The following is a 24,629-nucleotide window of genomic DNA, read 5'->3' on the forward strand; positions in this document are numbered from 1 at the left end:
AATATTAGGGGGAGTCGCTGTGATGGTCCTTATTTTACAGATGAGGATACTGAGTTTTGGAGACGTGAGTGAGGACTTCCCTGGTGGCACAGTGGTTAATAATCCACCTGCCAATGCAGGGGACATGGGTTCGAGCCCTGGTCTGGGAAGATCACACGTGCCGCAGAGCAGCTATGCCTGTGAACCACAACTGCTGAGCCCGTGTGCCGCAACTACTGAAGCCTGCGTGCCTAGAGCCCGTGCTCCTCGACAAGAGAAGCCACTGCAATGAGAAGCCCACACACTGCAACGAAGAGTAGCCCCTGCTCGCTGCAACTAGAGAAAGCCCGCGCACAGCAACGAAGACCCAACACAGCCAAAAATAAATAAATAAACAAAAAAACAAAAAAAACCATATAATCTTAGAGAAGTGAGTGAACCTGCCCAAGGTCACGTGACAAACATCAAGGCCAGAGCTTGAGCCGTTGAAGTCCAGCTCCACCGGCTGCATTATCCTGCTCTGAGCCCTTGACCTCTCACTTCAGTGTTCTCTTGACCTCTGACGCTACCCATGCTCTGGCTAGTTCTGTCTTTGTCCAGGAAATAGAGTCCTGGGCGCACAACAGATGTCAGTGCCAAGCTTTTTAAAAAGTACCACTGTGTGATATTTAACAGGTGCCCCCCCCCAAAATATGTAACATACATATGTAAGTGATAAGACATAGTAATAAAATAATCCCCAACCCGCAGACCTACCGCCCAGCTTAGACATATGCTAACAAGTGCTTTTTAATTAGACTTAATTTTTTACATTTTTAGAGATCCTTTGTATTTTCAAAGTGCAAAACTTCTCTCAAATTAATCTCCTAACTGGAACGCTGAATATCCCCTATAGATTAGCCAGCTCCCTCCTTTTGTCACACTTTCTCTGAGGAGTGAGTCCTTGACTACTGTGTGTGTGTGTTTTTTCAATCACATTTCCATCAACAAATTCTGTGGGTTTTACCTTCAAAATATATCACAAATCTGACCACCCTGGCCTCCTCCCCTAATCCAAGCCACCGTCAAGGCTGGACCTCTGCAGTAGCCTCCTAGCCACTGTCCATCACGCAACCACAGTGAGCTTTAAAAAAAAGAAGGAGTTAAATTATGTCCCTTTCCTGCTTGGTCCTGGCCCCTGGGACATGTTTGTCCTGCCAGCTCAACCCTGAATCCTCAGCGCTGACCTAGGGCCAGGGACAGAGTCCATGGTCTTTGCCATGGCTGACAAGGCTCCCTTCCATGGGTCTTCTCTCCACCAACCCCCCGCCCCCATTCACAGACTCTGTTGCTTCTGCCTGGAACACTCTTCCCCAGATATGCTCATGGCTCCTTCCTTCCCCCTGTAGGGCCCCTGCTCATTAGCACATTTGCCCCCTTTTATCACATTTTATAAGCATAAAAGAAATTCACGTAAGCATAAAATAAAACCTACCTAAGCACATACTTTTTTTTTTTTTTTTTTGTGGTATGCGGGCCTCTCACTGTTGTGGCCTCTCCCGTTGCGGAGCACAGGCTCCGGACGCGCAGGCTCAGCGGCCATGGCTCACGGGCCCAGCCGCTCTGCGGCATGTGGGATCTTCCCGGACCGGGGCACGAACCCGTGTCCCCTGCATTGGCAGGCGGCCTCTCAACCACTGCACCACCAGGGAAGTCCTAAGCACATACTTTGAAAAAAATCTATAGAATGTACAATAATTTAAGGGAAAAATAAAAGGAAATGAATATTTAATATGTATTTTAACAAATAGATGTTCTGGCAGCTCTCTGCACTTATACCTAGAGTTCTTATAAATGTGACAGCCACAAAGATACAACGTGTTGACTCAGATTCCACAGAGATGTGATTTCTTAAAACAGTGAACAACTCTTGGTGGAATCCCAAACAAAACATAGTGTAACCTTCCCTCTGTATACATAGTTCTTGAATTCCTGAAGATGCAGTGAGTGATAAATCTGTGTATAAAATACTTGCTGCTTATTTATAAAACCAAGTTAGGTTCTAGGTTCATATAATTATAAGCAGATTTTTCGCCTACATAGATGTCTGCTGGGATAGTCCAGAGTTTCATGAAGGAGGTCAGTTTTCAGCCCCTCATTGCTTCACGTGTCTTGTGCACTGCAGGATGTCTGGTGTGCCCGCACCAGCCAGCTAAACACCGGGTATGCACCTGCCCGCCCTTATTGTGACAAGCAGAAAAAGCCCTGGAAATTGTCAGAATGTCCGCTAGTTGGCACAAGAGTCCAGGGTGAGAACCAGAGGTGGGCCCCCGTTCTGATTTTTCCTCTCTGCACACACCACTCCTTGACCTTGTACAGTGGTCTACATTTTTTGTTTCTGTTGCTTGTGTCTGAGACCAGAATGTGAGCTGCAGGAGGGCAGGGCTTTGTTTCTTTCGATGCCACATCTCCAGTGCCCAGAACAACACCTGGCACATGGAGGGCGCTCAGTGAGGGAGTGGATACATGAGTGGTGTCCAAGATCACCCTAATTTCCATCCCTAGAACTCAGCATTAAAGTGTGTGCAGAATCATCTCAGTAGAGAGGCTGGGAAAGGTTCTCAATGTCATGCCTCCACCAGGCGTAAGGCCTGGGTTTTGAGTACCAGGCACTCACCAGCCACATGCAGAGCCACCAGGCTATATACCCCTCCTGATAGACTCTGGGCAGGACTGTGTGTGACAGCAGAAAGAAGGCCGGCTTAGGAGCCAGAGACCCGGTTCAAGGTGTTGTTCCGCCACCCATCTGCTGTGTGACTTTGGGCTGGGTACTTGGCCTCAGCCTCCTTATCTATGAAGGGCAGTGGTAGAACCAGTCCAAAAAGCTAATTTGATACGAGGCCACGTAAACAGACATATCTATCTCAAGGGAAGAGATTTTGACTCTGCCTTAAGGCAGCCAGGCAGACCTAGGTGGGCTCAGGTGAGCCTGGAGCAGGCTCAGAAGAGAACAGCCAGCTGGAGGAAATGGGGCCATTCTGGCCTGGAGATAGAAGACCAGCCAGTGGGTAAGGGTGGGATGACTATCTGCTCCTCCCTGAAGGGCAATCAGCGGACAGAGAGTCTTGTTGGGTGTCCCAACGATGCCTGGTACTCCTGACCAGGGGTCAGAGTCCAGGAGGGAGGTCAGTGCTCACACTGCAGAAGTTGGAAGAGAAGGACTCCTCAGGGTGACCTCAGCTTCCAGCAGGCTTTTAGAGTCCTTTCACACCAAAACGTTGGGGAGATGGTCCCTGATGTCTCTTTAAGCTTGAACACCCCCCATCCCTCAGCCCCCAACTGTCTGCTTCTTAAGGCTAAGATGCTCTTTTCTCTTTCCACTGGCCTTGAAAATCCATAAGGGACTTTCCTCAAGGACACCAAGGAAGAAGCTGCTCTGACCTATTCCATCAAGCCTTCTGGGGCCAGGCCTGCCTGGATATTTCTGGCTCTCCCCAAAGAAAACAAAACATTTACCCACTAATATAAGCAGGCAAAATCTTTACCCAACAAAACAAACAAAGCCAGCTCCTCTAGGCCATGCCCAGCTTTCTTAATCCGGCATCGGGGAGAGGACCCTTGGCATCCAATCAACAGGGATAGTCCCACTCCCAGGAGAACGGAAGGAACTAACCCCAGGGGGCAGATGAAGGTCACATTCACAATGAGAGGGCTTCAAATGTTGGATGGGCTCTTCCTGGGTAGGGTTAGATACATCTGGGTAAAATACAGGAGGCCTAGTTACATTTGAATCTCAACAACAAATCCTTTTTTAAAGTATAAGTGTACCTCACAGCCCATTTGGGACATACTTATACCAAAAAATTATTCATTGTTTCTCCGAGATTCCAGTGTAACTGACCTCCAATATTTTTATTTGCTTGATCCGGCAACATTTGGGAGCTGCACGTAAATACGGTAAACAACTGGGGTCTGACTGGTGTCTTAAAAGGGAGTCAGCACCTGTCAAAGAAGGACTTCGTGCAGGTAACTCAGAGACTTAGTACCTGATGTCATTTACATATGAAAACTCAGCCCCTTTGCACTAAAAAACAGCTGAAAAACTGAGCAAGGCTGCTTCTGAGTAGGTATTACCATTTTAAAAGCTGCCCAGGAAGTTTGAAGTCAGTTGCAGCCTTTGGGAAATACTTTTGACTTTTTGATACTGAAGGAGTTTGGACCCATTATTCCCCTCATTTCCAAGGACAAAAATCATAAGTAAGCTTTAGGGATAAAGACATTCATCCAGAACTATCTATAATAATTGCTAACACGTTCATGGCAGTGCTGTACGTAAGAGAACTGCTGAATCCTCACAATAAGATTGAAAACCAGAGAATAGCTCAGGTCCAATATCAGGGGATTAGTTACGTGAGTTGATGGTCTAGTCACCAGACAACTAGGCAGTCGTTAAAACCAATGATTCTTAAGGCTGTTACAACATAGAGGATGCTTAAAGTCTGACGACGAGAGAGGCAAAAGCAGGACACGAAATTAAAATAAAAACTTGTTACCTGTTGAGAGAAAAGACACTGGAAGGAAATAAATGCTAATCCTGATTGTTAGGTAATTTTTTCTTCCATAGTTTCCTTTTTCCAAATGTCCTTTAATAAATGTATATTCATTTTATCATTAAAACAAAACAAAACAAAGCTGAAAAGTCTTCCACGATCCTCCCCATCTTCCCAGGTAGCCAGGCAGAATCCAGAATCTACCCAAGGTTATCTCCCAGAGGCCTACACTGTGATTCTCTCATCTTCCTTCCCTACCTTCTGATGAATTAAAAATGTTTAAGAAATGCCTCTCAGGTGCCCGGCACAGCCCTGCAACAGAGCAGTTGGAATACGGAGCTGAGAAACACACAAAGCCTGCCCTTGAGAGTCTTACAGCCACACTTCTATGTAGTACCTGCTAATTCACCATTCTAGACTCACCTCCTCCAGGATGCCCGCCAGGATATCCACTTCTCATGGTCTCATACAGCTCTGTACATACTCGCCTGATTTTCCCACTAGATCATGAGCTTCTTGAAGCCAAAGTCTGTGTTTCTTTCTTCTGACTCCCCAGAGTATATAATTGGCCTCAAGAGATATTTGCTAAATGAATGTTTCATATATCCTACAAACACATGGAAATAACTTGGTGGGTACTTCACCCTCTTTAGTTTGTCATTTTGATTTTCTTAGTCAGCTGCTTACCTCTTCCAGGCCTGGTCTAGCCTCTTCCAGGCCTGGTCTAGCCTCCAGTTGCTACATACCCATATATGAGAAAGGTTAAGATTTCCTTTTGTTGTAAATGTTTTTATGGCCTCACACATCTGAACACTGAACACGTTTGTATTCATGGGCTTGAATTCATCCTCCAGAAATCTCAGACAATTAGTTTATTGTTATATGACCCTATAAAAGCTACTTTATACATGCTCGAATTTAGTAGTTTTAGGATAAAAACAGCGCTCATTTAAGTATAAAAAAAGAAAAGCGGAGAATTTATAAACGGGGTAACCATTCAGAGCAGAGGTCAGCAAAGCTTTTCTGGAAAAGGCCAGATGTAAACATTTTCAGCTTTGCTGGCCATACGGTCTCTGTCACAATCATTCAGCTCTGTTGCTACAGGAAAGCGGCCATGGACAAGACAGAGAAGAATGGGCGTGGCTGCGTGCCAGCAAACCTTGATCGGTACACACTGACATCTGAATTTCGTGTAATTTTCACATGACATGAATTCTTCTTCTTTGGACTTTTTTCCCCAGCCATTTAAAAATGGAAGAACCATTCTCAGCTCATGGGCTGTACAAAAACCAGCATGAGGCCAAGTTCAGCTCCAGCCTCACCAGTCACACCGACCTTGGGGCAATTCCTTAATCTCCCTGCCCCTCAGCTTCCTCGGGTGTAACATGGGAGGAAATAAGTGTGAGCCCAGCGTAGGGCTGTTACGAGGACTGACAGTGATCCTGCATGAGCACTGTATATGTACATATATAAGGAGACTTATAAATGTATGCATAGTAGCTATTATTCTTTTAAACTGTAAAGAACATTGGGTACCTGATTATAAATGATGATGATAATTTTGTGATTCATTTCTTTCTGTATCTTGGTATAGTGTTCAGTCCCCGCGTGCATCCAAATATCTTGGGGAAGACTCTTCTCTCTCTCTCTCCTCTCTCTCTCTCTCCCTCCCTCCCTCCCTCCCTCCCTCCCTCCCTCCCTCTCTCTCTCTCTCTCTCTCTCTCTCTCAGACTCTAATTTCTTGGATTTCTTTACGTTGGTCTTAGAGGAAGAGGGTTTTAGAATTAGACTCTTCGTTTCACTGTCCATCATCATCATGGTCTATGCTAGGTGCCACTCATTTATTTTTGAGTCTCACTCTCTCTCCATGTTCCCTTCCCCTCATCAAGAATTCTGATCCATTGGTCTGGGGTAGGGCGCAGACAGAGGTATTGATTGTTAAAATCTCTTCAGCGATTCTAAGTACAGCCGTCTGTGTTTCATTACAGTTTCTAGTGTCTTGTCAGAGTGGCACGTTGACCAGCAGCAACAGCATCGCTGGCTGGAAGTGCAGGGTCTCAGGCCCTGCCCCAGGCCCAGTGAATCAGAACATGCACTTGAACAGGATCCAGGTGATCGTGTGCTCGTTGGAGCTGAAGAAGCACACGGCTCTTGGGTCGTGTGTGTATGCTTCCCTTTCTGCAATCGACGTGTGCTTGGAAGTGGTGTTTGAGACTCGCTGCTGTAGATGGACTCATGTTCTAGACCCAAGGTTGGCCTGGGAAAGCGTCAACTGCTGAGACACGTGGGTTGTGAGCTTGTTTATACTTTTCCTTTTAAATCTTGGGTTCTTGTAAAGTGAGGTCCCTTTGCAGGCCTCTGACAGAGCTCAGAGGGCAGGACTGTGCCAGGAAAAGCAATTTAGGACCCGAGAGGCCACCAGGGGCCTCTTTCCCCATGACCCCAGAGGGTGGATGTCACTGGGGCTCATGGGGCTGCCAGGGGTGGGCTGTGGGTGGCATTGCTTAATATAGTTGGTCAATAGCTGTGTTTTCTAAGTGCCACAGAGGACTAAAGGAATGTCGCTAATGTTTGGCATGGAGGTTACTGATGGATTTGAGAGGGACGTTTCCCAGGCCTTGGAAGGAGAACAGATGTCATAGAAGGGGGGCATTACGGAGACAAATCCCCATGCACAGGCCTGGTCCCTGCTTTTTCACCACTTTGGCTTCGGGCATGAATATAATGGTGTGAGCAGAGAGCTGGCATCGCCCAAGGAGACTTTGGCCTCGCAGTCCTTGGAACTTGGCTTTGCTCAGGGCACAGGCAGAGCTGGATGCTGCTGGCTTTCTCCCTCTGCCTCGGTTTATTGGCCTGTACAAAGGGCATGTTGCTGCAGGCAGCCGCATTGCAAAACTCGATTGCACTGCTCGTTTCTCTGAGTGTTTCCTTCCTTCTTTCCACCGGAGGTCTTGAGAAGAGGGTTCCTGTCGTAGACCTCTCTGCTTCTTCCCACAGCAACAGGGAATGGTGGGGAAAGCCCAGCAGGAGGCAGCAGGTCCCACTCTGCCACCACTGTGTGGCCTGCAGCTGGGCACTTTGCCCATTAGGGTCCTCATTCAGTATCAAGACGGGGAGAACACACCCTTCTTTGCATGTGTCTGTAGAAGTCTGTAAAGCAATGTACTGGGGAGTTCTTTGAAAACCAGTTTCATGGTCTCAGTAGCTGTGTATACTCTAAATGAACATCTCTTGAATTGAATCGTCTCTCTCCCACTAGACCTGCAATGTCAGTTTAAATCTCTCCTATGCCACTTTTTTCTGGCAATGAGAGCTGATTTAGAGTCTGATCAGTTCTGCAATCTTCAAGGAAATCAACAATTCTGGCAAAATTATCTATTGGTGTTAAAACCATTAGGAAGTCTATCAGCAAGGGAACGGACAACAAAATTGTGGCATATTCATCTAATGAAATAAGACAATCACGGGGGAAAAACCTTGATACCCACAAAAATATGTGTGCATATCACAGATAATGTTGAGTGAAAGAGTTCATATTATAAGACGCCGCTTATATGGAGTACTGAAGCAGGCCCAACTCATCTGTGTGAAGAAAGTCAGAATAGAGGTTTCCTTTGTGTGTGGGCTGTTATCTGGGAGGGGGCATGCGAGGGAGCCCGTTGGGGAGCTAGGAATGTTCTCAGTCTGGATTTGGGCTGTGGTTATGTGGGTGGAAACATATGTAAGCATCTCAGCACAAGAGGACCTTATGCATTTTCTGGTAAACATAACACCATCTATAATGTATTTCAGCCCAAAGCTTTTAACTTGAATCTAATCAAGATTTTAGATCTAACTTCTAGTTTCCAAGAAATGGAGAGATAGACGGACAAGCTAAATGGTACCACGAGGAAGACGCTGAACAATCCCAGAAAGTTGGTCCTTCTGTAGGACAATCAACTCAGTGTCTTTCACGAGGGGAGTTGGTTGAGGTCAGAAGAGCTCAAGAGACATCACAACCAAAGGCAACGCAAGGCCTTGGTCTGGATCCTGGTTTGGACAAACCAGTCATAAAGAAAACTCATAGAGGCAAATAGGGATATGTAAATATGGATCAAGTTTTAGATGTCATTAAGAAATTGTTTACCCTGTTTTTGTTTAGTTTTATTTCTTTGTTTTTCATGTTTTAAAGTATGATAACACTAATTATTGGAAAATGTTATTTTCAAAAGATGCATACTGGCAAAAAATCCGGATTCATTATCATCTTGGTGAAGACAAGCCAACCCACGGGACTGCCTTGGAAGTTTCCCTTTCTGTAAACAAACCTTTCAACAGGAAATGGACATTTACTGGACTTCTGTTATAGGTCAGCACTTTATATATATTTCTCATTTCATAATATCCATGTGTTTTTCCTTTTTATAACTATGTTTAGTTGGAAAAGCAATATAAATTTGATGAAAAATATTTTAATCACTTAACAAATATGCGATGAAATATGATTCCTCTCACTGTAGGAACCTCCTTTTCCCAGTTCCTCTCCCTAAAAGCAGCCACTGTTTTTTGTGTATCTTTTCAGAAAACAGACATTCTCTGTCCACGCAAATATATACATGGATATGTGGTCCCCTACGTTTTTTACTCAGTGGCAGGCTACCATCCACACTGTATTACACCTGGGTGTTTTGATTTAACGTATACGAGACAGTCTTCCATATTTGCTCTTATGAAGGCCACCGATGATCTCCCTGTGTTCAGATCCAAGGCCACCTGTCAGTAGTCCCCCTACGCCACCAGCTGATGGCTCTGTTCCCCAGCCAGGCATCCTGCACGAGGCTTCCGGGGCTAGTACTCTCCTGGGTTTTTCCTCCTATCTCTTCAGCTCTTTTGCTGTCTCCTCCTCTCCTCCCTGACCTCTGAATATTGTCATGTCCCTGGCCTTGTCCTTGAACTTTTCTCTGTCTACACTCACACCCTCGGTGATCTCATCCGGGCTTTATACCACCCCTATACTGACAACGCCCGATTTTATATCTCTAGCCTGAGTCATGCCTTGAACTCCAGATTTCTTATCAAATTGCTTGCTTGACATCTCCATCAGATGTTTGACCGATGTCTCAAACTGAAACTGTCTAAAACAGAACTCCTGACTTAAGCTCCTAACGCATCACCTCCTGCCGTCTTCCCCATTTCACCCCCATTTTTCCAATTCCTCGGACTCTAAACCTCAGACATCCGTGAGTTTTCCCCTGCTCTCAAACCCTATATCCCACCCACAAACAAATCCCATTGAGTCAATATCTGACCAATTCTCACCATCTTTGCTGCTGCCTGGGTCTGAGCCACCATCATTCATTACCTAGATTATTGCAAGAGAACCCTAACTGGTCCCTCTCTTCTCCATCCTTGCCCCCCCCACCCAGTCTCTCCTCCACACAGTAGCAGAGTGATCCTGGTCCTGTATTCCTCCAAGGAATCCTATCTTTGCTCCGAGTAAAAGGCAGCATCCTTGCAGTGGCCCAGGAGCCGCGTGTGGTCTCTTTGTGGACTCACTTCCTGTTCCTCCTCCGTTGCTCATTCTGCTGCAGCCGGTCTAGCCTCCTGACTGTCCCTTGTCAACACCAAGGCTATCTGAGAGCATTTGCTCTTCCTCTGCCTGAGAGCTCTAACCCCAGATATCTGCATGACTTGCGTGCTCACCTTTGTCACAGTTTGGCTAAATGTCACCTTCCAGTGGGATTTACCCTGACTACTGGATGAAGGTGGCGATCCGCCATTTCCCATCTTCCTTGTACACTTTATTATTTTTTTGTAACGTGTATCACTTACTAATGTACTAGGTCATTTATGAGAATAGAAGCTCCACAAGGACAGGGGGTTGGGGGGGGATCCATCTGCCTCCTATTTTTGCACTGTTTTCATCACTGCAGTAGCCCTAGTGCCTAGAATAGTTCCTGGCACATAGCAGATACTTAATAAATATTTACTGATTGAGTGAATGAACAGATATTATCCTATTGGATTGTTTAAATGGCCATAGGGGTCCACTTATGGATCATGGTGGCTAACACTCAATAAGGCGTGTCTGATACAGTCCTTTATGAATTTAGACTCATCCAAACTTCTCGCTAACCTTGTGAGCTACATTTGATAATCACTCCCACATAATAGATGATCAGGGCTTCCCTGGTGGCACAGCGGTTGAGAGTCCGCTTGCCGATGCAGGGGACGTGGGTTCGTGCCCCGGTCCGGGAAGATCCCACATGCCGCTGAGAGGCTGGGCCCGTGAGCCATGACCGCTGAGCCTGCGCGTCCGGAGCCTGTGCTCCACAACGGGAGAGGCCACAACAGTGAGAGGCCCGCGTACCGCAAAAAAAAAAAAAAGAAAAAAAGAAAAAAAGATCAAACTGAGGTTTAGACAGATGTATTAACTTGCTCCCAGTCACACAGATAATAAATACTCATGCCTCTCACTGTTGTGGCCTCTCCCGTTGCGGAGCGCAGGCTCAGCTGCCATGGCTCACGGGGCCAGCCGCTCCACGGCATGTGGGATCCTCCCGGACTGGGGCACGAACCCATGCCCCTTGCATCAGCAGGCGGACGCTCAACCGCTGCGCCACCAGGGAAGCCCCACGAGAGCTATCTTGAGCTAGCACATTTAACTTTGTGTCAGACTGTTGAAGAATGGGTTTACTTAACCAGTCTCCTACAAATGGACACCATCTTATGGTTCTCAGGTGAGGCAAGCAAGGCTCAGAGAGGTTAAGAAGCTTGCACAAGGTCACACAGCTAGAATGCTGGTCTATCGGCTGAACCCTACGTCTAAATTCTCCATCACTACATTGTCTCACCTCCCAAAGCCTCCTCTCCCAGAGGAAGGATTAGGGTTAGGAGGCCTTCCCTACTTCCCAAGTAGGAGGTGCCCTTCCTCCCCAAGGCCCTCTCTCTACTGTTCCTCTCCCCACTCCAGAATCCTCTCCCAGATGGCCCTAGGCCATGGACACACACTACCCCATTTAATCCCTTAATGGTTCATCTGCCTCCCAAAGGGAATGTAGATGTCTCCAGACTTCCCTTCTGGAGTTTCCCACCTCAGAGAGGTCAGGGACCACCTGGAGGGACTTACCTGAGGTTCATTTACTCAGTCACTTTTAACGAGCACTTCTGCAGGTAGGGAACTGTTAGAGGCAGTTTGGCTTCCTCTAGAATCCAGATAGCGCCCAGCCAGTATTATCTACTGTTTTTTAAAAATTATTAATTAATTAATTAAAAAATTTTTGGCTGCGTTGGGTCTTCCTTGCTGGGCGCGGGCTTTCTCTAGTTGTGGTGAGCGGGGGCTACTCTTCGTTGCGGTGTGCGCGCTTCTCACTGTGGTGGCTTCTCTTGTTGCAGAGCACGGGCTCTAGGCTCATGGGCTTCAGTAGTTGTGGCACGCGGGCTCAGTAGTTGTGGCCCACGGGCTTAGTTGCTCCGTGGCCTGTGGGATCTTCCCGGAGCAAGGATCGAACTCACGTCCCCTGCATTGGCAGGTGGATTCTTAACCACTGCGCCACCAGGGAGGTCCCAAGTGTTATCTACTGTTGTGTTATGGGAACAATGGTGAGCAGAGAAAAGCACAGTCCCTGCCCTCAAGGGGCTTACAGTCTAGTGGTGAGACAAACATTAGTCAAGTATACCACTCAAAGGGGCAAGTGGGATGACAATCCTCATTGGAGGTGCAGAGAGCTAGATGGTTGAGATGCCAGGAAGGGACACCTGGGCTAAGAGCTGGTGGATGAGTTAATAAGCAAAGAGAGGGAAGAACATTCCAGAAAAAAAAGGGCTGCATAGCTAAAGGCTCTGGGGACAGCAAGGACCACGAGAGGAGGCAGCAGGGTGAGAGGGAGGTGGTGGGAGATGAGGGTGGGAGGCCTTGACCTTATCAGGGAGTTTGGGTTTTACCCCAAGTACAGTAGAAAGCCACTTCAGCAGCGTGGGGTGCGGGGAGGGCAATGGTGCAGTCTGATTGGACTGATCAAATCTGACTTACATTCTGAAGACTGCTGTGGCTGAAGGGTGGAGAACAGACTAGCTGAACTAGTGGGCACAGAGAAGTGGGCAAGGGTTTTGGGGAAGGGTTGATGGGCTCTGTGGCACTGAAAGAAAGGAGAAAGTGGTGAATCTGAGAAATATTTGGCCCGAGATTGTGCCTCTTCCTTAGGTCAGCCCATATTCAAAGTCTGGTTGATTGAGCAGGGATGGGGCAGGCAGAAAGGCCCACTCCCTCGGTCAAGGTGGGACAGCTCTGAAAGGTGGTTCTAGCCCTGGAGCTCCCTGAGGGATGACCAACAACTTAAAACAGAAGTAAAAATATATAGTTTCCCATGCTCAATGGAGAGGAGGTTTGAGGCCATGAACTGCCCAGGGTTCCAGAGAAGTGTGGGTAGGTCCCTGGTCTTACCAATGCATGGGAGGATCCTGATTTACCCTGGGCTGGGGTCCTGGCCCTCAGAACCTGTCCCTCTCCTCTCACATCCCTCCCATCTCCAGAATGATGGTGAGCCATGGGGGTGAGGGGCCTCTTGACCTTGGGATGCTGGTTCTAGCTTTCCCTCTTACCTGCTCTGTGATCTTGGGCAAATCCTTTTCCCTCTCTTGGTCCATTGGTTCATTGCTAAGACAGGAAGTTGGAGTAATCAGTGACTCAGACTCTGAGAGTTTGTTGAAAGCTACGGTCATTATACATATAATTTCTGGCAGCTGCAGGGGTTCTGGAGGGGACTTAATTGAGCCTCAAGTTAAGAATCCTTACATATACACACTACTATATATAAAAATAGATAATCAGTAAGGACCTACTGTATAACACAGGGAACTCTACTCAATATTCTATAATAACCTATATGGGAAAAGAATCTGAAAAAGAATGGATATATGTATAGTATAACTGAATCACTTTGCTGTACCCCTGAAACTAACACAATATTATAAATCGATTATACTCTAATATAAAATAAAAATTAAAAAAAATAATCCTTGTATAGAAGCAACTTAAGTGTCCATTCATAGATGAATGGATAAAGATGTGGTACACACACACACACACACACACACACACACACACACACACACACACGAATATTACTCAGCCATAAGGAAGAATCTTACTGTTTGTGACAACATGGATGAACCTAGAGGTTATTATGTAAGTGAAATAAATCAGACAGAGAAAGGCAAACACCATATGATTTTACTTATATGGTGAATCTAAGAGAACAAAACAAATGAACAAACATAATAAAACGGAAACAGACTAATAGATACAGAGAACAAAGTTGTGGTTGCAGAGAGGGGGCGGGGAATGGGCAAAATAGGTGATGGAGATTAAGAGGGACAAACTTCCAGCTCTAAACTAAATAACAGCACAGGGAATGTAGTCAATAATATAGTCAATCATATTGTAATCACTTTGCATGGTGACAGATGGTAACTAGACTTATCATGGTGATCAATTCGTAATGTATTGAATCATTATGTTGTACACCTGAAGCTAATATAATATTGCAAGTCAATTATACTTCAGTTTAAAAAGAAGAGTCCTTGGGTGAGACAGTAACAAGCCCCATGTCTGATGACCTGCTGAGGACCAGTCGAATACCCTGTCTTAATCCTCCCCAAATATTTCTCAGGTTCACCACAGTTCTTTAAGGCAAGCATTACTTTCTCCACCCAGAGCTCAGAGGCAGAACTTAAGTGACTTGTCCAAGCTGGGAGGAACTGAACTAGGACCCCCCCCCCCCCCACCTCAAGCCAGGTCTTTCTAAAGCCAAAGGCTGTTCTTCCCATTTCAATGAGAGACATCTCTCCTCTCCTTCTGTCCCTACTCTGCACCACACCCCCTCATAACACCATACATTTTAGACCTCATAGCCACTGGTCTTTTGCAGCCTGAAGTGCTCTCATGAGGCAGGGCTTACCTCCTAAGGTAAGAGGGAGGACCTGAGGCTCAGAGAGGGTGAGTGGACTGCAAGATCACCCAGCAGGGGTGCAAGGGGAGGGGAGATGGGGGAAGGGTGGAGCTAGCTGAGAGGTGGACACAGAGGACCTGTGTGCTCACTCCTAGTCAGGTGTGGACAAGCTTCACCTGGTTGTAACTGGGAAGCCCTGCAGGAAGGAGGATGGGGGAAGCTGTAATTAGGGGAAGAAGGCAGGCGCCTAGGGCTGGGCCTTAAAGAATGAGCTCCAGTTTGGTCAAGGAGAGTCTGTCACCCCTAACAACGTTGTTTTCCATTTCTCCCTGCCTCTATTCAAGCTATTCCCCCTTCTCAGGCCCGTCAACATCCTCCTTATTTTTCAAGGTCAGCTTAAATGTCTTCCCTGAAAATCTGAGCCCCCTCCCACCCCCCATTCATTTTTTCTGCCGGGGCCTGGGGAGAGATGCCCACTTCTCTCAGACTCTTTGAAGGCAGGATGCTTCCCTACCGCCTCACAGGGCTTGGGCAGGCAGGGTGGGGTTAATGTATCAAGAACGCTGAGGCTGCGGCCGCCCTGCACCCTGAAAGGAAAGTGTCTTCTGGGAGTGTCCCACCCTGATCCCTGATACTTCTAGTCTCTCCCCTCCCCCCCTCCGTTGGAGGGGGCCCAGAGTGTGATTGGTGGTTAACTTCCTAAGCCTGAGAAGGCCCCTGGGTGTTCATGTCCCCACCCTAGGGGCCCCCATCCTGGGCCTGGGTCTGTCTCCTCCGGGGAAGACAGATGATCTCATTTATTGCATCCGCCGCGCCCCCCCGCCCCCGCGCCCCGCTCCTCCCGCGCCCTCTGCAGCAGTTGGGACTGAATAGTGCTGGGGGTACAGAGATGCTTTTGATGAATGAAACTCAGTGGCTCGATCACTCCCAAAGGACAAGCAGAAAATGCCCACACCACGACTCCTCTCGCTTCTTTAAAAAGTAAAAGCACTTGGCAAGGGCTGCCCTAAATTCAGTCCCGCGCCCTCAGTCCCCAAGTTCAACAGCCAGAGCCTCGACACAAACACGCACCAAAGGACTAGACGGGGGAAGGCGCGGCGCCTTTAAGAGGCGGCGGGCGGTGCTGCCCCCTAGCGGCCGGTGCGGCCGCGCTTCCTCCGCCCCGGCGGGGTCCAGCGGGCCGCCCGGCCGGGTCAGCACGGCGGCGCCGGCGGGCTGCGGGCTAGGCCGAGGACGGGGACGAGGAGGAAGTGGCGGCAGCGGCGGGTGAGGACGACTGGGCGGGGGGAGCGGGCGGCCGCGTGCGCCACGCCGGGGTCCGAGCGCGCCGGGAAGGGCACGCGCCCGGGTCGGATCGGCCGAACGCGCCGCCGGGGACTCGGAGTGGGGACCGCGGGCGAGAGCGAGAGGGAGGGAGAGGAGGAGGAACTCGGGGGCGGCGCGCAGCCAGAGCGCGGGGGCGATCCGCCGTGGCCGCCGCTGGAGGGCGTGTTTCTCGGTCTCGAGCGCCGGGAGGGCGGTGGGCTGGGCGGCGCCGGCGAGGGAGGGCCTCTCTCCTCTCCTCCCCGGCCCGGCCTGGCGCTCGCGAACTTGCGCGCCGGGAGCCCGGCTGGCGGCGGGGGCGTGGGCGGCGGCGGCGCGGGCGGCCCCGACGCGGCGGCAGCCAGTGGAATGCCGCGCTGAGCGCCGCTCCCTCCGCCTGGGCGCCCGCCCCGCCCCGGCCCGCCCCTCCCGGCAGGACTGCGCGCCCGTAGCCCCGTTCCGCGTCCCCGCCGCCGGGAGGAGGTGCCCGCAAGCTCGCGGCGCGCGCCGGGCCGCCAGACTCGGCCTGTGGGCGATTTCCTCCGGACCCCAGCTCCCCGCCCGAAAAGGAAGATGCAGACCTTTCTGAAAGGGAAGAGAGTTGGCTACTGGCTGAGCGAGAAGAAAATCAAGAAGCTGAATTTCCAGGCCTTCGCCGAGCTGTGCAGGTATGGAGGGACGGGGCTCCGGCGTCCGGGGACCCCCGGCCTGAGCCCAGTTCAGCCTCAGCGGCTGTTTTGGGAGGTTAGAGCGAAACGGAAAGGAGCGGTTCGCGGGGACACTGAGTCCGAGTAGCCAGGTGGCGGTGGTGGCCGCCGGCTGTGTTCGAGAGAAGCAGTGGCCAGTATGGGCGGTGTGGCACGGACCAGGGCTCTCAGGTGCACTGGGACCCCGGGTGGGGAGACCCCTGGCTCCCCAGGGCACGGTGGGAGCGCTGCTAAAGGTGGCAGAGGGACCTGGGAAATCGGGGGGTCCACGCTGTCTGCCTGTGGCTGGAGGTTACTTTCGGACTGGAGTGTTTTTCTTCCTTCGTCCGCTTCCCTTCATGGAGAAGGGCACCACTGTTTGTATGTTTGCGGACCACCTACTGTGTGCCCCGCCGGTGCAGCTCTCTTTGCAAGAAGCTGTCATTGCATGTCACCGGATTAAGCCTCTTTGAAGCGAGTAGCAATACTTGGCATGTATGTGATTTGCTGTCTCATTAGAGCCTCGCACCAGCCTTGGGAATTGGCTGGGTTGGTGATTCAGGGCCACGTGTCTAAGAAGGGGAATCTATCCGCAGAGAGATGGGGTACCTGGCCCCGGGTCCCACAGCTAGGGAGTGGCTGGTGCAGAGGAGGTGCTGGGTAGATGCTTGCGGTGTAGAATGGCTTTCCTCCCTCTGGGCTCCACCCCCCCCCCCCCCCCGCCCCACCTCCCCATGCTGGTCCTCAGTGGGGGAGACTCCGGGTGTTTTAATAAGATCGCATTCTTAGTCCATTACAGATGCATCCAGTCTTGGGTCAGGTATGCCTCACCTTGTTCCACCACGGTGGCTTTGCCTCTGAGAAGCTGTTAGTTAAATCCTGCTCTCAGTGAAAGCCTGAGAGAATCAAGCTCCTCAAGCCTTTTGCAAACTCTAGGGGGAAAACCCTTTTGTTATGCAGTGTCTCCACTTGGTAGCTTTGATTCTCGAAAATGGGTCCCACTTGCATTTTTGTCCCTGTTGGGTCACCAAACATAATGATGAATTGAACAATTGGGTTTCCTTATCTTCTGGTGTGTGGAGCAAGTGGCCAGTCTGAGCTGGCCCGCGCAGGCTGGCCTGGCAGTACCTCTGTGCCCCTCATGCCTGTCCCCCGGGCCTGTTGCTCCTTTTCCTTGTTCCAGCCCCCCAGGAGCTCTTCTCCCCACCGCCAGAGGGGCGCACCTTGTATAAAACAGCTCCTGGCTCTGCATCCCTTGGTCTGGGGATGGAGTTGGCTGCCTTCTCTCATGCTGGCTTCCCCAGGAGAAAGTAAGCTTTTCATGGTCAGTAGGGCATGCCGAGTGGCCGGGGAATTCACAAGGAAACCAGGAGGAACTTGCAGCCAGAGCTTTGAAAGTGGGTCTGAAGACTTTTGCAGCGTCAAAAAGGGCACTTGAACATTGCACCGCAGATACGCACACTTGTGGAAAATGTGCCCTAGACACTGAAGAAATGTGGAGAAGCCCCTTTGACGTGTTCTCGAAGTCTGGTGCTGGTGTTAGGTGCCCGAGCTCCCCCTGCAGTCATCTAAGACTTGGGAAATCCCCACTGATACCTTGCACCCTTTTTCCTGAGGTCTCTCTGTATTTGTGTCATCCTGTGTCTGCAGCTTAAAGCATGAGGCTTGTCATCTGGTTGGTATGTTTTGCTTGGTAATTAGGAGGCTCTCGCAAAACAGTTCCAGCCGAGACTCGTGGCTGGGTCCTCAGGCTGGACTTGCGGATTGGCTTTCCCTCCCCATGGACCCTCCTGTCTTTAAAGAGGGGGCTTCAGGGCAAGCCGTGATGTCAACCGTTCTGGGGGAAATCCAGCACGGAGTGTTGATTTCTCTGAAGGGGTTATTGTGTTCAAAGTCTAGTTGCGTTCTTCTGGCCAAATGGGCTTCAAAGAGAGGAAGGGAAACATCTGGGTCATTCTAGAACCTCAGGAAACCCACTTTGTGTTTTCATCAGGGGTGCTTTAGATATTTTGTCACTTAAGCTTGGGAAGGAAAAGAAAACACCAAAAAGAATTTTTCTGTTTCTTCTCTCCTTTATTACTTTCAGGGCAGCGACCCCTGGTGGCCGCGTTTTTGTACTGGGTGCAAAACACTCCCACCCTCGAGAGAGTGGCCGGAGTCCTTTGCTGCTCTCGTGTTTGATATGAATGCTGGTGCAGTTTCAGTGGCCGAGAAGGGGGTGTAGATGGACATTGTCCTGTGTGTGACTTTCACAATCCGGGGGTGCAGCGCTCCCATTTGGATGGGTGATGAATTGTCTGTGAGTTCCACAGTTAAGAAGTCCAGAGATGTTTGAAAATGGCTTGAGGCTCTGCTCCGAATGTTTGGGGCAGTGGCAGTGGCAGAGAGGATGACCTGAGTGGATCGGGATGAGTTGTTTGTTTAGTCGAATGTCAGTCAGGCCTTGTAAAAATCTTAGAGCAGGAAGGGGTGTGGGAGATCATCTCACCAGCCCCCCCACCCTGACCCCCACCGCTCCCATGCCCCTGTTTTTTTTGGCCACACCGCCCGGCTTGCGGGATCTTAGTTCCCCAACCAGGGATCAAACCCGTGCCCCCTGGAATGGAAGCACCGAGTCTTAACCACTGGACCGCCAGGGTTTTTTACAGACGGGGATATGGCATGAGACGGAGCAGCCTCCGTACTTTTGTTCCTTTTGTTCAATTTCTAGAATGGATCCAACCTGGGCACCTTGAGACCCACACGGAAAGCAAGTCCTTTCTCCTTGGGCATCTCCGACAGTTGGGCGGACCCCCTCATTATCTTCATGGGGTCCAGCTGCTGCCGTTTTGTCTTGGAGACACTTCCTTGCAAGGCTGAGATGTGGCCTCAGCAGGTGTAATGTCTGCTCTCTGAGGGTCATCACCCGCTGCAGGCATCCGTGGGCCGTTGGAGCAGGTCCCGCTGGGACACCTTAGCAGGCGTGAGGGCCAACCCTTTGGACCCTGGTGCACCTCGATGGGACGGGCTTTCTGGCTCCTCGACAGATGGGCCTTGACTCAGCTTGTTTTTCGTGGCACTGTTTGTTCCCGCCCCTCTCCTGCGTGTCTTCCCTTCTCCACGGGGACGGCTCTGGTGTTCTCTTACCCTCCTACCTCCCTTCCCCTTCCCCTCACACTGGAGCACGCTTGCAGCTCCCTCACGTCTCCCTTTGTGCCTTTTTGAGAAGTCCAGAAGGAACTTCAGGTGGGGAGCAGAGAAGTAAAGCTGTTAGTTGGAAATGTCTGGTAATTTTTTTTTTTTTTTTGCTGCGTTGGGTCTTCATTGCTGTGCGCGGGCTTTTTCTAGTTGCGGTGAGCGGGCTTCTCATTGCAGTGGCTTCTCTTGTTGTGGAGCACGGGCTCTAGGCCCGCGGGCTCAGCAGTTGTGGCGCACAGGCTTAGTTGCTCCGCGGCATATGGGATCTTCCCGGACCAGGGCTCGAACCCGTGTCCCCTGCACTGGCAGGCAGATTCTTAACCACTGTGCCACCAGGGAAGTGCATGTTGGGTGATTTTTTAATTTTTAGTTTTCTTAGTTCTCCACGGTGCCCCGTGTGGAAAGGCTGGCTGACCTGGTTCCCTTTGTCCGCGTTTTCTGTGTCAGCCCTCCAACGCCTCACCCCCCCCACTCCTCTTTCCTGCGGCTGAACTTATGTTGCAGGAGGTAGTAGAAAGGCGCAGGACATCACAAAGCATTTTGGTGTAGAACATGGGTGAACCTCTGTCTGTCTTTACTGTCGTGTTACCTTTTTTTTTTTTTTTTTTGCGGTACGCGGGCCTCTCACTGTTGTGGCCTCTCCCGTTGTGGAGCACAGGCTCCGGACGCGCAGACTCAGCGGCCATGGCTCACGGGCCCAGCCGCTCCGCGGCATGTGGGATCTTCCTGGACCGGGGCACGAACCCGTGTCCCCTGCATCGGCAGGCGGACTCTCAACCACTGCGCCACCAGGGAAGCCCTACCTGACTTTTTAATGCTGGAACCTCATCTCACATCATCCTCCCTGTAGCTCAGGGTGGCAGAATGGGGAAACTGAGGCTTGGGGCATATGAGGGAATTGCATTCAGAGTGGAGGGCTTCCCTGAGCCCAGACCCCAGGTCTCTACACCTGGGGATGTGGCTGCCTTGTTTATTAAGAAGTTCTTTGCCCAGCTTAGGCCTGGGCTCTTGGAGGCTCCAGAAGGAGGGAGCTGGGAGTTTGGTGTTAACAGTACCCTGGCCTCCAGGGTACCCCCAGGCCATCCCTTCCCCTCAGGGCCCCTCAGGGCCTACATTCCTGTCTTTATTTTTATTTTCTTTTATTTTTTGCTGCGCGGCATGTGAGATCTTAGTTCCCCGACCAGGGATCGAACCCGCACCCCCTGCAGTGGAAGTGCGGAGTCTTAACCATTGGACTGCCAGGGAAGTCCCCATTCCTTTCTTTAAATGAAGGAATCCAGAAGGTTCGTTTTTGCTGGGCTGGTTTAGCATTATTCCGTGCCGGGATTCTTTTGGGAGATTCATAATGGGGAGGATGGAGAACCTTTTCCTAGGTTAAGTGCTGCTGGTCTGTGAGTGGGTATTTTTCTGTTTGTCTTCGTGTCTGGATCTGGCACCGTTTTGGGGGCGTGGAGGTGGGAAGAGGTGCTGACTTAGGTTTTCTTTGCAGCTGTGCATCGGGACTGTCCATACCCAGCCTTGCAAGTAAACACTTTCCAACAGCTTCCGAGGGAGCGAACTGGGCTTCCCACAGGAGAAGACAGCCATCTGGGTGCTGCTGTCTGTGGATGAGCCTGCCTGGGTCCCAGGCCTGGGTCTACAACAGGCCACCCATGTGACCCTGGGCATCCTCAGTGCCCTCATCTTTAAAGTGAGGATAATGACAGTATTAGCTCAGGGTTATGAGCCTTAAAAACGTCCGTATGCAGATGCATACTGTGCCTGGAGCTCTGTGAACGCTGGTTGCCGTCCTTGGTGAGGGGGGAGTGGGCTTCCGCCCACGAATGCCTTTTGATTCCCAGATCTTTGGCATTTGCAGTGTCCCCGGCCTGGGCAGTTTCTGAGTGACCCTGAAGTCCGGGAGGGATGCTGACTGCTCATCCTGCCTGGGTGTGGGTGTGTGTGGGTCCAGCGGGCACGGCTAAGGAGGGGCTCCCCTGCCTGGTGCCTCCCAGCATCTCCCTTCACACCCGGCCTGTGGGACTCTTACAGCCCCTTGGGGGGCGGGGCTGCTGTCCTCACCTATTTTATGGATGGGGGAGCCTGAGAAAATTACATTAATGCCAGATGATACTTCCCTTTTTTTTAAGTTCTGAGATTCAAGAGGAGGTTGTGCCGGGTTTCCTGAAAATGCCAAGAGTCTCCATGAGCAATCATGGTGCTGTTATTCATTAACATTTATTGTTTTATCTTTTTGAATATTAAATACATGCATATGTTAAAATAAAACCCAGAGGATTCAAAATACACAATGAAAAGGACTCAAAATACACAATGAAAAGTCAGTCCGTTTCCTTCTTGTTCTTGAGTTCCGGTCACTCAGGGACATGTGTTCTTGGCAGTCTCTTTCTCTGGAGGTGTATTTTTTTTTTTCCTTTTTAACTTTTTTTTTTTTTAATTGAATGAAAGATTCTTGAAATTCTGTAGTGCTTTACAACTTTCACAAGTTTCACACATGTGATTTGATATAATCCCATAATAACCTTTTGTAAAAAAAATCCCCTACTCCTATATTGCCCCTGCCCCCTCTCTCGAGGTGTTTTGTGCAAAACACAGGGTGCGTGTGTGTGGGGGTCTTTTCCGCCCATATCGTTCTGCCCTCGGCTCCTTTCTCGGAACACCGTGTCTTAGAGAAATTGAACATCACTGCTTCTTTGGAGACAGTTCTGTATCACTTGCCTCGTTTCTTTAACGGCTCTGGGGTCCAGATCTTAGAACAGTGGACCGTATTTCTTGCCCTGTGGTTGGCTTCTGCCGGTGTGGACAGTGGGGCAGGGAGTGCTCTGCCCCATCGCCCGAGTGCTCATTGCTAGATGAGTGAGCCCTGGGTCAAAGGGCAGAGGCGTTTTACTTTTTCGTGGCAGTTCTGAAACCACTCACCAGGACAGGGCACTGCTCACAGATGGCAGCGCATGGGAGGCCTGTCACGCACACCCTCCCCGGCGCAGCTCGTGGACAGATATTTCTGATCTTGGCCACACACATGGGTGAGAAATGGCACTTTTGGTTTGCATTTCTCTTATGACGGTGAGATTGAGTTCATGTAGGCGGCGCTGGCTGTGCTTGGGCAGGCGTGGGGCAGAGCTGGGCCCGCTGGTGCATCAGGCTGGGGCCTCCCATCCTAACCCCTGGGCCCTCCTGCCTCCACGGGTTATGTCCCCCTCGTGATTTAGCAGGTTTGGGGCATTCAGTAAGTGCTTAGTGAAGTGCTGCATGAGTGCAGTTCCTGAACAGTGGGATGTCAATAGGGTTTCTGTTCCTACTTGTATTTTGAATTCAGCTGGTAAGCTAGCTTTTTGAGGGAATGTTCTGGTACCTCCTTTATAGAAAGTAAGATTCATTTAGAAAGCAAATCATCATTCAGGACCTGAGCACCTACTCCCTCCCTGGCAAGGCCGCGGTCTTAAACCCCTTCCCTCTTGGTGCGTGAATGGGGCCCATCCCGACCTTTCCCCCTCCGCTGGCCCTCAGGGACCCGGCCTGGGTGTGTGGCCTGCTTAGGGGAGAGTGCCGTGCTCCCCAGGGAAGCCCAGGCAGGGTGCGGTGCCTTGTCCAAGGCGACACAGCGGGATGTGGTAGGGGTCGCGGGAGGGGGCCCTCGTCCCACTCCAAGACCAGCGCGCCCTCCCCGCTGCCTGCTGAAGCCTCTTTTCAAACAGCGCTTCCTCTGGAGCCGTGAATGAGGCCGTTCCCATTGGGCTGTTTGAATTCCGCCTGCTGCTTTGTCTTGCCTGCTCCCAGCTGCCCTCAGAAAGCAGCTGCCCTTGTGGCCTGTGCCTCCCCAGCTGGGCCTCATGGGCAGGATTGCGTCGGCCTGACGGGCTGACAGCTCCCGGGGGTGCCCCATTTTTAGGGCTCAGGGGGGTGGATCTGTCACTGGCTGTGCCGATTTGAGAATCATTCTGTGAAGGATCCCCGGACTCCTGTCCCCTTCCCTCCCAGGCCCGTGGGTGCGGGGTGCCCACCCTGTTAACTGCCCTTGGTGTTCCCAGCAGCCCTGCCGTCAGAGCCCGCTGGGTAGACTCTGCTAAGCCGCCAGCTGCCCCGGAGGGAGAAGCAGGACACACAGGCCAAAGTCCCTCCCAAAGATGGCTTCTGGGAGATGCCTTGTTTTTCTTTCCTTTTGCTCAGGATCCTAAACCCTTAGTGCCCCCTGGCTGCCCGTGTTCTTTCCCTCTGCTTATTGTCTGTCTCTCCTTTGGAAAGTTGGTTCCATAAAGGTCGAGACTTTGACAGTTGTGTTCCCTGCTGAAGCCCCAGTGCTTGTACCAGGGCACACAGTAGGGGCTCAAGAGAGCATCTGTTAGTGGAGGAAGGAACTGACTGGCGGGTTTTGGAAGCCTTTTCTGTGTCCCTGTGACTCAGCCAAAGCTACCTGTGACTCTGGAGTGCTCTGGGCCAGGAAGGAAGACCCAGGGTGAAGGTGGTAGGTCCCAGGTCAGGGAGGAGACCGTTGGCTGCATTCCTTCATTCCTTCATTCACTCAGCAAGTCCCGAGCGTCCACCCTGGCTTGCCTTGTGCTGGTGCTGCTCCCTGCCCCCCTGCCCCTGGTAAGGAGATGAAGGGAAACCAGCCCACAGATACGTGTAAAACGCTGCGAGGTAGAACTAGAGCCAGGAAGCCTGCAGGTGGGAAAAAGCCATGACGGGAGCAGCTGCAGCCACTTCAGCACTATGCAGTCAGAGAAGGCCTCTCTGAGGAGGCGACGTTTAATGAGGGGCGAGTGCCTGTTCCTCTAGGAGCTAAAGAGCTACAGGGCGGGTGGGGTCTGCTGCCCGGAGGTCACACGCCCTGGCCTGCCTCTGCTATGGCCCTGGGTTCCCTGAGGACCGAGGGCAGCCGTCTAGGGAAGAGCAGGCCCGTTTCCACATTAGACAGGCAGTGGTCAAAGGAGGCAGCAGGGTGTCCTGCAGTAGCATTGTTCCCTGACAGTGTGACAGGGGACCAGGGGGGTGGCCCTGGAACCTTCCTCCACCTGAGGCTGCAA

The 24,629-nt window shown here is 50.8% G+C and overlaps 1 protein-coding gene across 1 annotated transcript in view; it reads left to right on the top strand.

Moving 5' to 3' along the window:
• The first annotated feature begins 15,608 nt into the window (after positions 1–15,608).
• The window catches only part of ITPK1 (inositol-tetrakisphosphate 1-kinase), a 161,992-nt gene continuing 152,971 nt past the window's right edge, over positions 15,609–24,629 (top strand). Inside the window, exons 1-2 of the mRNA XM_079914618.1 lie at positions 15,609–15,703; positions 16,176–16,407. Of these exons, the coding sequence (XP_079770744.1) occupies positions 16,313–16,407 (95 nt within the window). The 5' untranslated portion in view covers positions 15,609–15,703; positions 16,176–16,312. The remainder of the gene's footprint in view (positions 15,704–16,175; positions 16,408–24,629) is intronic.

Source organism: Stenella coeruleoalba (assembly GCF_951394435.1).
Source record: "Stenella coeruleoalba genome assembly, chromosome: 2".
NCBI classification, from domain to species: domain Eukaryota; kingdom Metazoa; phylum Chordata; class Mammalia; order Artiodactyla; family Delphinidae; genus Stenella; species Stenella coeruleoalba.